General features: G+C 47.9%; 1 protein-coding gene across 9 annotated transcripts in view; it reads right to left on the bottom strand.

Annotated features, from left to right (window-relative positions):
- Positions 1–5,785: 5,785 nt before the first annotated feature.
- The window catches only part of EXOC7 (exocyst complex component 7), a 135,679-nt gene continuing 127,784 nt past the window's right edge, over positions 5,786–13,680 (bottom strand). For all 9 annotated transcript variants that reach the window (XM_029600452.1, XM_029600455.1, XM_029600459.1 and 6 more), the window contains 4 exons: positions 9,609–9,669; positions 8,841–8,882; positions 8,200–8,333; positions 5,786–7,286 (listed from right to left, as the gene is read on the bottom strand). In XM_029600452.1, coding sequence (XP_029456312.1) covers positions 7,184–7,286; positions 8,200–8,333; positions 8,841–8,882; positions 9,609–9,669 — 340 coding nt within the window. In that variant the 3' untranslated portion in view covers positions 5,786–7,183. The remainder of the gene's footprint in view (positions 7,287–8,199; positions 8,334–8,840; positions 8,883–9,608; positions 9,670–13,680) is intronic.

Below are 13,680 nucleotides of genomic sequence, written 5' to 3'. Positions count from 1 at the left end.
AGCTTGAGATTTATTTAATGTTTGGGTACTTGCCAGGTACTTGTGACTTGGATTGGTCACTGTTGAAAATAGAATGCTGGGTTTGATGAACCTTTGGTCTGACCCAGTATGGCATATCTTATGTTCTTAAGTAGAAAATTCCCTTGAGTCGATGGAAGCACCAAAGCTCCGATTCCTTCCATACCGTGCTCTAACAGTTTGTAAAACTGCAACGCCTTGTTGTTCTCTTTGGTTGGGATACCCCCATCTTCCATACATGAGACACATCACTGCCCCTGACAGCTCCCCATTCCCTGGGGTCTAACTTTCTCTGGCTGAGAAAATCTGCCTGAACATTGTTCACTCTGTAGATGTAAGATACTGCCAGCCACTCCAAGAACTGCTGTGCCCAGAGAATCAACTCCCAGGCCTCTCGAGTCACTGCCTGATTCCTGGTTCCATCTTGATGGCTGATGTAGGCCTCCATCGTCACATTTTCTGATAGGATCCATACTGAATGGCCCCATAAGTTTGGCAGATAGGCAAGCAACGCAAATTGCACCGCTCTCATCTCTAACTGACCGACAGATCATGAGGCCTCTTGTTTCGACCACTGGCCCTGTGCCAACTGATATTGCCACAGCGCCCTCCATCCGGAGAGGTTTGCATTGGTGGTGACTATTACCCAATTCGACTTCCAATTCTGCAACATGCTCGAAATTGGTGCGAGTAAGCCACCACAGTAGAGGGGGAACAGAAGAGGAAGATGAAACTTTTCCAATAACAGATTCCAGCAGGAGAAAAGAGCCCCCTGCAGTGGCTGCATATGTACGAACGCCCAATGCATTAATTCCAGTGTCGATGTCATAGAATCCATGACCTGTAAACAGTCCCAGACCCTGGGCACCAAAAGCTCTAGCAGAAGCCTAATCAGACTCTGCAATTTCAGAAATCTCTCTTCGTGAGAAACACTCTCTACACCAGTGTGTCAAACTGAGCTCCTGGATTCTCCAGAGTTTGAAAGAGGATTAAATGGCTCATTGCTAAGTTCACCATCCATCCTAGAGACTTCAAGCGCATAAGGACATTTTATACTGATTGTTGACAGAGTTCCTCTGATTTCACATGAATGAACCGGTCATCCAGACATGGATGCACCAACACACTCTCCTTTTGCAATGCAGCCACCCCACCACCTTCTGCGCATACCTTCACCTTGGTGAAGGTATGCGCAGCCGTTGCCAGCCGAAGGGAAGGGCTCAAAACAAAAAATGTTCCATTAGGACCACGAACCTCAGGAATCTCTGGTGGTCTGGCCTGATGGCTATGTACATATACGCCTCTGTCAAGGCGAGAGATACCAAGAACTCTCCCTTGCATACTGCTGCTACGATGGATCCCAGAGTTGGACCTCAGAGTTTCCATGCGGAAACAGAAAACCTCGTGAGCCGCATTTACCTTCTTTAAATCCAATATCTCTTGAATTGGATACAGGAGGGAAAGAAACAGAATGCTTAACTTAAAATTGACTTCCGGCCACACTAAGTGTGTTCAGGGTCTGAGCCGACAGACTCAGCAAGACATCTCTGTGAAAAAAGAAAAAAAAATCTGAGCAGAGTCTGAAATGGCTCTCAATCATATGTAATTTCTCCTTCTTCTAGAGGTGAGAAAGCCAATTCCCCATCGGAATCCTCCGATGTCTCATGATCCACATCCCCTTGGAACATTACCAGTAACAGCCTCGGTGGCATTTGTCCGCCGTGATTGAAAAACGGGAGGCCCGAGCATGCAATCTCTACATAGTTGGTTGCTTCGCTCTAGTTGGGTGCCCCTGTAAAAAGGTCTGCAGGCCCTGGAAACATTCCACCCAGGAGGAGGAGGATGGATCTATACTGGAGCCCATTGGCCAAACCTTGTTCTCTCCAACCTCTCTCTTAAGGAAGTTTCTGCCCTTGGGAACAAGGGATGAAGAGGAGAATTGTCTCGCCTCCCACTCCACTCCCCTCCAGACACACCATGGGCCGAGGGGATGTACCAACATAGTCAAATCACTTTGATCATCTAGTGCTGACACAAATGGAGAGAGAGCAAGGACTGAATTGCTATCAGATGGCAAGCCTCACAGATAGCAAGGCTCTTGGGCTTGTTCGTCCCTGGCGCCTAGCTCTCCTGAATTTCTGCTCTAGGTGGCCTCCTGTGCCCACATCAATGCCACCCGGGCATACGCGCACCCCATTCCAGGACGCGCACAAATACGTGCTGAAGACTAGGTCGCAGTCGTAAATGCACAAGTACATGCGCAAATACATGCTCGTATAGGCTATGGTCATATGCACATAAGTACCTGCGCAAATATGCACTCAAGTTTAGGTCGCAGTTGTGCAAATATGCGCTCAAGTTTAGGTTGCAGATGTACGCGCTCAAATCTAGGCCACAGCCTTATGCACATAGGTCCCTGTGCATGCAACCACCACGCTGCGAGAATGCGCACACACGTCTATGCACGTGGGAAAAAAAAATGCTGCCACGACCTACCATGCAGCTAAACAAAGCGTTAAGTACATACAGTTGTTCTTGGTTGCCATTGGTGATCTCCCTTGGGGAGTGTTGTATATGTACAAGCATGTTACCATTAATAAAAATGATTTTGCCAAAAATCAAAGCGTTTAGGCCTGGATCTGTTCAACATCCAGCACCAAAAATCATTGAAGGCCTTAAGAGCTTCTCAACAGGTCAGGCCTCTTGACCAGCCAATAATCCATGGCGACTGGAGATGAGAGCCAGTATTCCCCGCTGCTTGTTCTGCTAAACAAGCTTTGCACATATGTAAATTAAAACCAGCAGAAGATCTCTACCAGAACCAGAGACTACTCCTCGGTGCAAGTGCCTCTTTGCACCTCCACGGGACAGGGAACTGCTGGCAATAGTTGAGGAAGGGATTCCCCTGCCTCTTCCGCCGACACTGCTAGGGAATCAAAAATGGCCTCTGTTTCCACGCTGACAAGGAAAACCTCAGCACTAGACCCTGTCACCCATGAGGCTTGGTCTACTGGTGCGGTCATGCTCGACCCCCCCCAAACACCATGCTGCTTTTGCTGCACACACACGCTGTTCCCTCCCTGCACCTGCGGCACCACCAGCAACTCAATGGCAAGCAGGGGAACGGTCCCTCACCGCCACAGAGCCAATACACGGTCTCCTCTGAAGGCAGAGAAGTTGTTAAAAAACCTCATCGCCGAGCTCCCCGAGCTGCTGAGGTAGCTCCCCCGTGGAACCTTGCTGCTGCACAGATTCCTCTAACTAGTTCCTTGTTCTTTTTTTTTTTTGTACTCTCTGAGAACAAATAAAGATACATAGAAACCAATGCTTTCCTTTGGTGCAGAGGTTCTGCTTCCAGGAGTGTAGGCTGCATGGCAGATCAGAAAAGAGCCAGATTACTGACTATATCAGTCTCCTTTCGTCAAACTTTAGCGACCCAGCCCAGGGCGTGCAGTGCAGAACTGCCAGCAGGTTCTACTGCTGTCTCATGAGGGATCTGGACCACCAGATGTCCACTCCACATACCTCCGGACTGAGCTCAGAAGGGTCACCAACCCCCTGCTCGGCCACCTCAAACCAGGAGGGATGGCCCCACCAGAACCTCAACTCCCTGGGAGGATGATCCAGAAATTTTCTTGTCTTTTACTCTTCTTTTTTCTCTCTCTCTCTCCAGACAGTAGATTTTACACCATCTACCATCTGCTGGAGACAGAGAAATACTGAGAGACTGCAGGTGGCACACTGGGTTATATACAGTGTCAGTGAAACTTTCTCTGTCTCCATCTGCTGGCAGGGAGACAAAACCCAGGAGTCTGGACTGATCACAGACAGGATGCTAGGTTCCATGGATCTTGATCTGACTCAGCATGGCACTACATGGAGTCCATGTACAGTCACTATCCAGCCACCAAAGTTAGCGGGATAAACTTATCTGACTAACTTTGTCAGCATATTTAGTGGCATACCTGCACCACGGAATATAACCCTACCAATCTCAAAGTTAGCTGGATACGTTTATCTGGCTGACTTTAGGATTGCAGTCCTTAAGTTATTTGGCTATGGTTGCCAGATAACGCTAAAAATCATTGTTTAGCTAATATCCAGGACATTCAAAAATTGATGATTTCGACGTATACCTTGGGGGAAATCACGGCATACAAACATAAATCCATGTCCAAATTTCGAAAAGTTTGGCACTCATTTGAACAATGGAAATTGTCTGCAAATTTATAATACTGAACATGGAAATGTGAGGCAAACAATGCTTAAATGTGTTATACCCATTCGCTTGGTGCTCTGATGCTTTGCTGTTATAATGTACAATTGGCCTTCTGTTAGTAGGGGTATTTATATTTGTATACATTCTTGATTGGTTAATGCTTGTGGATTTTTCTGCGAAGTAATGGGGGGGGGGGGGGAGCGGTATGGAGTGTATAGGGGTAAATACAAAATGATATTGGCACTTATTTGTTCCTATTATTGGGATCGCTGTATGCAGTATTTTATATTTGTTCCTAGCTGTGTATCCTGATACCTATGTCAATGTTTGACGTTCACTTGTTGCCAATCAATAAAATTTACAAATTAAAAAAAAAAAATCATTGTTTAGCTGGCAAAATTAGCCAGACATTGAGCTCTGCCCTGCCCCTGAGCCAGTGGGCTAAAAGTTATTTGGCTTTCTCAACACCAGTCAGTGCTACAGGATTTTCAAATCCCACCATCTGGCTAAGTCCAAACTTAGCTGAACAAATGGCGCTGAATAAGAACTGGGTATATTTGGAAGAACTTGTTTGCCCCTAAATATCCTGGCCAAAGTTAGCAGGGTTAGCTGAAAAAAAAAACCCAAACAAAAACAAAAACTGTCACAGGCTGTAGTGGCCTGATCCCTCTCCCTCCTCTCCAAATTAAAATAAAAAATGTCATGAATGTAGTGGCCGATCTCCCTGCTCTCCCCCAAGTTTAAAAAAAAAAATGTTGCTGTGGTAGTGGCATAAACTCCCTTCTCCTTCTTAAACTGGGGCACCACCTCACCCCCCCCCCCCCCAAAGCCTCCCAGTACTTCAAGCAAGAGAAAGAGAAGCCTTTCTTCTTTCCTGTGCAGTGAATATATAATCTTATCCGGATAACTTGGCGGCTTGCTAAATGTTGACCTTACTCTATTTTTTTTTTCTCTCCTCCACTTTTAAACCTCTCTTCCCTCCTGGCTGGAAAATGTAATTAATAGAAAATAAATTACAGGGAGACAGACTGAGTCACCTGTAAGTGGAAGTACCTGAAGGTTTTTTAAATGACTGCTAGAATGAAATGTACTTGCGGGTGCTGGATACACTGTGCAGCTTGGAGGGAGCTAATAATGCTATCAGCATACACTGGAGAGCAATGAGAAACATTTGTGATCTGAGCTAATACAAGATCAGTCAGCAAGGTCAGAGTCAACTAGACATGATACACAGAAGACTCTATTACATTATGACATTTTCTAGTCAGCTTGACTCCCTCAGTTTTGTGAGGTATGGGGCTGGAGTGGTATGTTGTGGAGAAATCCAAAAAGCACCGTCTACCGATTCCGCTTCACAGCGAGGCACTGACAGGGGAGCACCAGAGCAGTCCAGATGTCAGCATGCCTTTATTACTTGTCTGACTGCATTCAGTCTGTCTGCAGTGAAGCTGTGTGTGAATAGTAAGACAGCTCATTAATGAGCATGCCTTTCCTGTTATTGTATTGTACCTCTTACTGGTCTTTGGAATAAAGAAATGTAATCACAGGTCTCTGCCCGAAACCTCACTTTATTTCCAAGCCATCTTAAAAGCCAACATGTCTAACGCTGCAAGCACAGCAACAGCCAGGGACAAGAGGGAGCAGCTCCCTTATGAAGAAAGACTAAACAAGTCAGAGCTCTTTAGCTTGGAGAAGTGATGACACGGCTGATATGAGTGAGGTTTAGAACATCATGAGTGGGGTGCAGCAAGTTAATTGAGAATGGTTATTTACTCTTTCAGTCAGTACTAGGATTAGGGGATACTCCATGAAACTGGTAGCAGATAAAACAAACTTCAGAAAGAATTGTTTTCAGTCAAAGCACAATTAAGCTGTGGAGTTTTTTTTGCCAGAGGATGTGGTCAAGGTAAATAGTATAGCTGGAATTTAAAAAAAGAAGGATTTGGACAGGTTTCTGGGGGGCCTGGTCTATTAACAACTATTAGCCAGGTCAACCTGCAGTTCTTACTTCTGGGACAGAGTAATAGGGAATGAATGCCCCATTAAGATCTACTGGGTACTTCCAAGTGATCTGGACTGGCCACTCTCACAGATAGGATGCCAGGCTCATTGGATGGACCATTGGTCTGACCCTGCTTTTCTCATGTCTGGCCAGTAGGTGTTACTGCTGAGCGATAGCTGGTAAACCCTCTTTCACCAGCACCACCTCCCTGCAGCAGAGGAGGGAGGCTGCAAAATGCTGACTTATCAAGATCCCCAGTCGCGGCCAGCACTGCCACTGAGCAAGCCCCAGTGACTGACATGTTAACTGAAGTGTTTCTGCTGTACGGCAGAATAGATAATGGCTTTATAAAGACGCAGGGATACTTCAGTGATGCAAGGGATGGTTTTATAGTTACTGAGGGCTCTGTATCTTTCTGAAACATTGCTCATGGAATCTCTTAATGTGCCATGTGGCTCAGCAACGTCTTCCTACATTTTCTCACGGTTCTGCTGTTGTGACACAAAAAAACCACTGCCCCCCCCCCCCCCCCCCCCACCACCACTGCTATGCGAGAAGGACTTTTTATGCAAGGCACCTAGGGTAAGGAGTGTGCCAAGCAGTCCTTATACCTCTGACAGGCCCCAGGGCACGACCCAGATTTTGATGGTTTATTTTGTGTGGTGCTGCATACACCATCAGTGCTAAAATACAATACAAGAGCCAAAATGCCTGTCACGCTAACCACACTGGTCTGAAATGATAATTGCTCTGTCCACTTTACATAAAACTATGGTCACTGGAAAAAATCTTTCCGCTTAAAATCCATGTGGCTGTAAACGGTGTGTAATTTTGACAGACAAATCAGCTGTTACAGTCTGGAGAAAGGATTCCCCCATCTCCCTGCAGGGCGGCGGCAGGGCAGTGCAATGTCCAAGTGAAAAACCAAAAATGGAACATCATCATCAGGCAGACGTGTCAAAGAGTTTCTCGATCATCTCCCCCACCTGTTCCACTCTGTACTTTATGTACTTCTCAGGATTCTTGGTGAAAGGAACATTCCCATATCTGCCAGAGAGAAAGGAAAGCAATGTTATTCCCATATCTGCCAGAGAGAAAGGAAACCATATTTATATTGAACTTTTGTATATAATTATTCTCCTCTATCTCTTTCTATTTCTTACATTCCCAGTTCATTAGCCCTTGTTAATTGTAACTGCTTCTCTTCATCACGTTATTTATGTTTTTTGGTTGTATTATCCGCACCCCTGTTTTCTGTAAACCGACATGATGTGAACGAGTTCATGAATGCCGGTATAAAAAAAACCTTAAATAAATAAATAAATAAATAAGACTACAAAAAAAAAAACCCCAACCCCCCCAATTAAATACGCTTGGGTTCTTTATATGCCTAAGTTGGCACTAACTTCAGACTGCAGGACCAAGATATCAAATTTTAGGAATCTCAAAGCAAATTACATTATTAACTTAAGAAAGTAGAATGTCTATATCTTTTTTTTCTTGTCCAGTAGTTTATTTGGATTTTCACAGGCTGATACCATAAGTCTTCATTCAAAATAGCAAAGAGCGTTCCCCTCTATTTTATATCCCCCCCTCCCAACTCACTTAACCCAGTCATTGCGATAGTCCTCAACTGGAAGCCAACACATCAGGACTCCTTACATGAGGAGCCCTGTAATCATGGGTCATAAGCCCAGCCACTAGGTATCACCATTGCACAATGACTTAAGACTCCCACGCAGGAGCTGCAAAAAGCTGTCTCTGCATCATCCCTGGCCTTGACCGACCCAGGCAATGGAAGAGGTGACCTGGGAATCAAACCCAGGTCCCCTGCATGGCAGCAGTGCCAGTGAGCAACTAGATTATCAGTACTTAAATGTCCTGGGTTAAAGTCTTGTAACCTATGCCAGGGGTTACAGGACACAGTGAGAAATGCATGCCAGCAGATCCTTTTTTTGACCTTTGTAAGAAGGCCCCATATGCCTCTTGAACGATGCTCTTCTGTGCCTGTCTGATTTTGTCCCTCTGCTCCTTGTCAGGGATTGCCCAGGCCTTCTGGATCTTACAGAGCTCTTCAAGACCATCGTTAAACCCCTGATGAAAAAGGAATAAATAAGCAGGAAGCTTGCACACCTCTCTCCCCCCCTCTTCACAGTGATAAAGAGCCTTTCACATTCTGGGCCTCTGGTTCAAATTTGGCTCAGGTCTGTAGGGACTTAAAAAGGTGGTGTATGTGGAATGAGCTGGTGGCCTCAGTCCCATTCCAGGGGCCACAACAGAAGTATTCATTCCTTGGCCCCTGTCAGAATCCTACAAATCTGTGAATCCTGCCACACACCAATCACTAATTAGCAACAAGGATACAATGAAAGAGACCACAGCTATTGAAACCTAAAAGGGTATCATACAAACTGTCAACTCCTGCTAATCAGTAATCAATAATGTGACTTCTAAGAGCCTCTCAGAAATAAGCAGGTGTCAAAGGATACTATTAAAACACACACACACACAGTACAACACTGGAGAGCTCTACAGTCAGAGAGAGTACGATGGCACAGAGTGGAAAAAGAAAATAAAAACTAGACCTCTCAAATCACTCACCTTGAACCTTTCCTTTATCATCTGCCTTTCTTTATCCTTGAGCTGTGGGGAATGAGAAACAGTCTGGAAGTCAGGAAGGCAAAGAATTTTCCCCTGGCAGTATATCCAGATTCAACAAGGATGCTACCAATGCCCTCCTATTCCCATCTTTCTGCAAACCCTGAGTTCAAACCGGATGGAAAGTAAACTCCTCCCAAATAATCCCCCTTCCATCCCTCCAGCACAATGAGGCAGGTGGGAGTACTTTCTAAATCTCTCTTCTTTTTTTGTGGTACTGAAATGTTCTTTCCTGGCGCCTCACCCCCAAAAAACAAACACATGCACAGAAATTGTCGGGAGCAACAAAAAATGCAGAAGGCAGTCAGGCCTAGGGAGAACAATTCTGAAAGGAGTCTAGCCCTGGAATTAAGCGCCTAGATTGCTGGGTGTGAAAACTGCTGCCCGCAGAATGATCACACATGGCAGCTTTGCAAACAGGCATTTCCGGAAACTCGCCCGGGTCAGGGAGAACAATACATGCATAGAACTGCATTTTTAATTCAATGCATGTAATTGCTCCCCCAGAAGCCCAGTCACACAAACGACATATGCAAAGTACTCAGGGATTTTTATACCCACGGACTGTTGCGCAATTTTCAAAGAAATTGGCTGAAGACGTATGCGGGTGATTTGCTGCAATGCAGCTTACACAAATTTGTCCCTCCCCCATCATTGTGTAGACCTCTCACCTTACCCTCATCATAATCTTGTCTTACTTCAGCCCCTCACCTTGACTCCTTGAAACACAGGTAAGTTTTTTTCTGAGACGTAATCTGTGACCTTTAACCAGCTGCAATCAAGACAACAGAAGCATTAAGCACCAAATATAGGACACAGAGAATTATCCCACAGAAAAGGAAGGGAGAAAAGAGTACAGGAGAGATCCAATCATATGGGGAAGAGGACAGGAGAAAGCCTAGAAAGGATCCTTGTCCCACTATACAGGAAAGGAGATCCTGAGAAAGCATCCTCTCCCTATTATATGGAGAAGATCATGAGAAAACTTGAGAAACATAGAAAAAGATCAGGAGAAAGCACAGAACAGTTCCTTGGCCCATCATTTATTTATTTAGTGTAATTTATATTCTGCAGATTCAAGTAAAACAAGTTTTCTCACTGAAAAGTATGTTTTCTATAGTTAGAAGAATGAATTAGCCATAACATGTGGGTAACATCATGCAGCAGCACCAAATGGACCTACCTCTTATAGCTAGTACAGCTTTTGCTCTACTGAGCATATGCGGGAATTCCCACTTAGGCGTTGCCTCGTGAGCCCTCTCAACCAATTTTAGAGCTTACTCTAGCTAGTTGGTCGACTTTCCAGGGAGGTGGCAGGTATTTAATATGGCTAATTCATCCTACTATCTATAGAAAACATAGTTTATGGTAAGAAAATTTGCTTTTTCCATTAATAAGTAGGTCTGAATTAGCCCTAACATGTAGGGAGTCTCGAGCTGATGGTTGCAGTGGAGTTTTTACTGAATAAGTATCCCAAACCCAGCATGAAGAGTAGACTATTGGGTGAACAGGCTACGCAAAACTGCTCACCAGAATTTACTGTCACTCTTTGTTAGACTGTCCAGACAGTAATCAATTAATTGGACGTAAAAGGTGTATACTGATAATCAGGTTAGAGCTTTGCAGATGTCTTTGAGAGCACGGCTTGCAGATGAGCCACTGATGCAGCCATGGCTTTAACTTGATGTGTCTGTAATTTGCTAGCCAGTTGGACAAAGGAAAATTAGTTTCTTACCTGATAATTTTCGTTCCTGTAGTACCAAGGATCAGTCCAGGACACCTGGGTTGTGACTCCGCACCAGTAGATGGAGACAGACTAAAACTTGTGGGCGGAGCCATATATGCCCCTGTGCCAGTCACAGCCCCTCAGTCATACGTAATGTCAAAGTAGAAAATACCAAAAGGCAACCATAGCTAACCCTACAAACTTGTTATGCAAACGGCAAGAATTCCAACGCCCCCACAGGGACCAGACTCCCCAACCGGGAGAGCGAAGAAACAAGAGGTCAGCCTACGGAAAACAACGATGAGCGGACTCCCCGTTACTTTAGCGTAGCACTGCGGGCAGGATCCTGGACTGATCCTTGGTACTACAGGAACGAAAATTATCAGGTAAGAAACTAATTTTCCTTTCCCTGTACGTACCAGGATCAGTCCAGGACACCTGGGATGTACCAGAGCAAACTCACCGAGGGTGGGAAGCAGAGAGTCCCGCTCGGAGTACCCAATCCGCAAATCCCCCGGAATCGGTAGCTCGGCCATCCAACTGGTAAGGCCTGAGAAGGCATGCAACGACCGCCAGGCAGCCCGAGAAGGTATGCCACGACTTCTAGGGAGCCGCCCTGCCAATCCCTTCAGGCGACACCGGACAAGCTTCCGCCCAAGACTCAGCTTGAGATCGAGTGGAGTGAGACGCAGCTGGAGATCGAGTGGAGTGAGCCCGAAGACCTACGAGAAGTGGTTTTCCCCCGCACCAAGCACGCCGGACCAATGGCCTCCTTGAGCCAACGGGCGATCGTCGTGCAGGACACTGCGGCCCCGTTCTCGGGACCAGAGAACCAAACAAACAGATGATGTGTGACCGGAAACGGATTAGAGACCTCCAGAAAACGAAGGAGGGAACTCCGCACGGCAAGCTTCCGGAAACCCCTCGCCGTAGAAGCAGAGGACTCCCCGACCGCGAAAGCGGGCAGCTCTACCAACTGAATTACATGGAAAAAACGACACCACGTTCGGCCGAAAAGAAGAAACCGTCCGCAAGGAAAATTCCGGAATCGGAAATATGCAAAAAAGGGAGCCCTACGGGACAAGGCCCGTAACTCCAAAAACCCGCCATGCCGAGGCAATCGCCACCAAGAACACCGTCCTGAACGCGAGATCTTTAGTCGCTGCGCGTTTCAAGGGCTCAAAACAGCGCCGCGCCTAAAGCGGAGAGCCCCAATTGAGGTTCCAAACCGGACAGGATAGACGCACTGGAGGACGAAGGTGCTTAGCTCCCCGAAGGAAACGGGATATATCCGGGTGAAGAGCCAGGGGTGATCCACGGACCGCACCTCACAAACAACCAAGCGCCACTACTTGGACCGCACCTCACAAACAACCAAGCGCCACTACTTGGAGCCATAGAACTGCACGCCAGACCCTTGGCCAGACCTGCCTGTAGGAACGCCAGAATGTCGAAGACGGAAGCCGCCGTGGGGAACACCCCACGCGGGACGCACCATTCCTCAAAAAACACCCAGACACGGACAGAAGCCAGGGACCGTCGACTGCCGCCTGGATCGTAGCAACGTGGTTACCACGGCATCTGAGTAACCTTTTCCCTGCAGCTGCCTCATTGCAAAAAACCATGCCGCGAGGCGGAAGTGAACCGCATCCGCCAAACAGACGGGGCCCTGATGGAGCAGACCCGCCCTTCCCTGGAGCCGACAGGGTATCATTACCGCGATCTGGACGAGGTCTGCGCACCACGGTCGATGCGGCCGGATCACGTTGGCCGGGTGCAACTCCATGCGCCGCAGAATCTCGCCGAACATCGGCCACGGGAAAAAGACGGACAGCAGAACAGCCGTCGGCCAGGGGAGTACCAACGCAGCGACGCCTTCTGCCTCCCGTTCTTAACGGCGACTGAAAACGCGGAGCCTTCGCGTTGTGCCCCATGGACATCAGATCCATGTAAACACTTCGTCCGCCAGCTCCCACTCTCCGGGACCCAGGCGATGACTGCTGAGAAAAAAACCGCCTGAGCGGTGTCGACTCGTGCAAATCGAGAGGCTGTAACGTTGAAGAGAAGTAGCTCTGACCAGGTCAGCAAGCGCTGAGCCTCCTCCGCCACCTGTGGGCTCCTTGTCCCGCCCCGGCAGTTGATGTAGGCCACGGTGGCCACGTTGCCTGACAACACTCGGACCGCCTTACCCCGCACTAACGGTAGGAAGGCTTGCAGAGCCAGACGGACCGCTCCGGTCTCTAGTCTGTGAATAGACCACTGGGCTGGCGACCCCGAGCAGAGGCCTTGGACTGAGCTTCCTAGACAGACCGCTCCCCAACCGGAGAGACTGGCATCCGCGGTTACCACCGTCCAAGTTGGTCACCAGAAGAGACACATCCGAAGAACAGGCGACTGGAATCCGGCTACCAGCGCATGCTGGGGCTTGCGTGTCCTGCTAGTGGAAGCAGGAAGTGGAACTCCTCCGACACCGGCATCCAGCGGGATAGGAAGGACGACTGTACGGGTCGCAGATGCGCGAACTCCCGGGGAACCAGCGCTAGTGTTGAAGCCATAGAACCCAGGACCTTAAGGTAGTCGCAGACCCGCTGCCAGCGGAGAGACAATAAGCGCCTTAGTTGAGCTCGCCGTTAGCATCTCCGTTCGTGTGACAGGAACCGTGCCCTGCTTCGTGGCGAAAACGGCTCCCAGATATTCCAAGGTCAGCGTGGGTGTCCGATGACTCTTGTTGAAGGTGACCACCCCTCCTAGGGACTGCCAACAGTTGTAGGACCCTGGCCACAGTCAACCGACACTGATCCTCGGACGTCGCCCAAATCAACCAATCGTCCAGGTAAGGATGCCGCCCCCACGACCATCACCTTCGTGAATGTACGGGGCCCGTCGCAAGACCAACCGGGAGCGCACGAAACTGGGAATGCCGTCCTAGAACGCCGAACCTGAGGAAGCGCTGGAACGACGGCGGAATGCCTATGTGAAGATACTCATCCGAGACCTCTAGGGAGGCCAGAAAACCGCCGGGCCGGACCACGGCAATGACCGACCGAACTGCCTCCA

This window comes from Rhinatrema bivittatum, chromosome 4 (assembly GCF_901001135.1).
Source record: "Rhinatrema bivittatum chromosome 4, aRhiBiv1.1, whole genome shotgun sequence".
NCBI lineage: Eukaryota > Metazoa > Chordata > Amphibia > Gymnophiona > Rhinatrematidae > Rhinatrema > Rhinatrema bivittatum.
The sequence above is the reverse complement of the archived record's forward strand: the minus strand, read 5'-3'. Positions and strand labels throughout refer to the sequence as shown.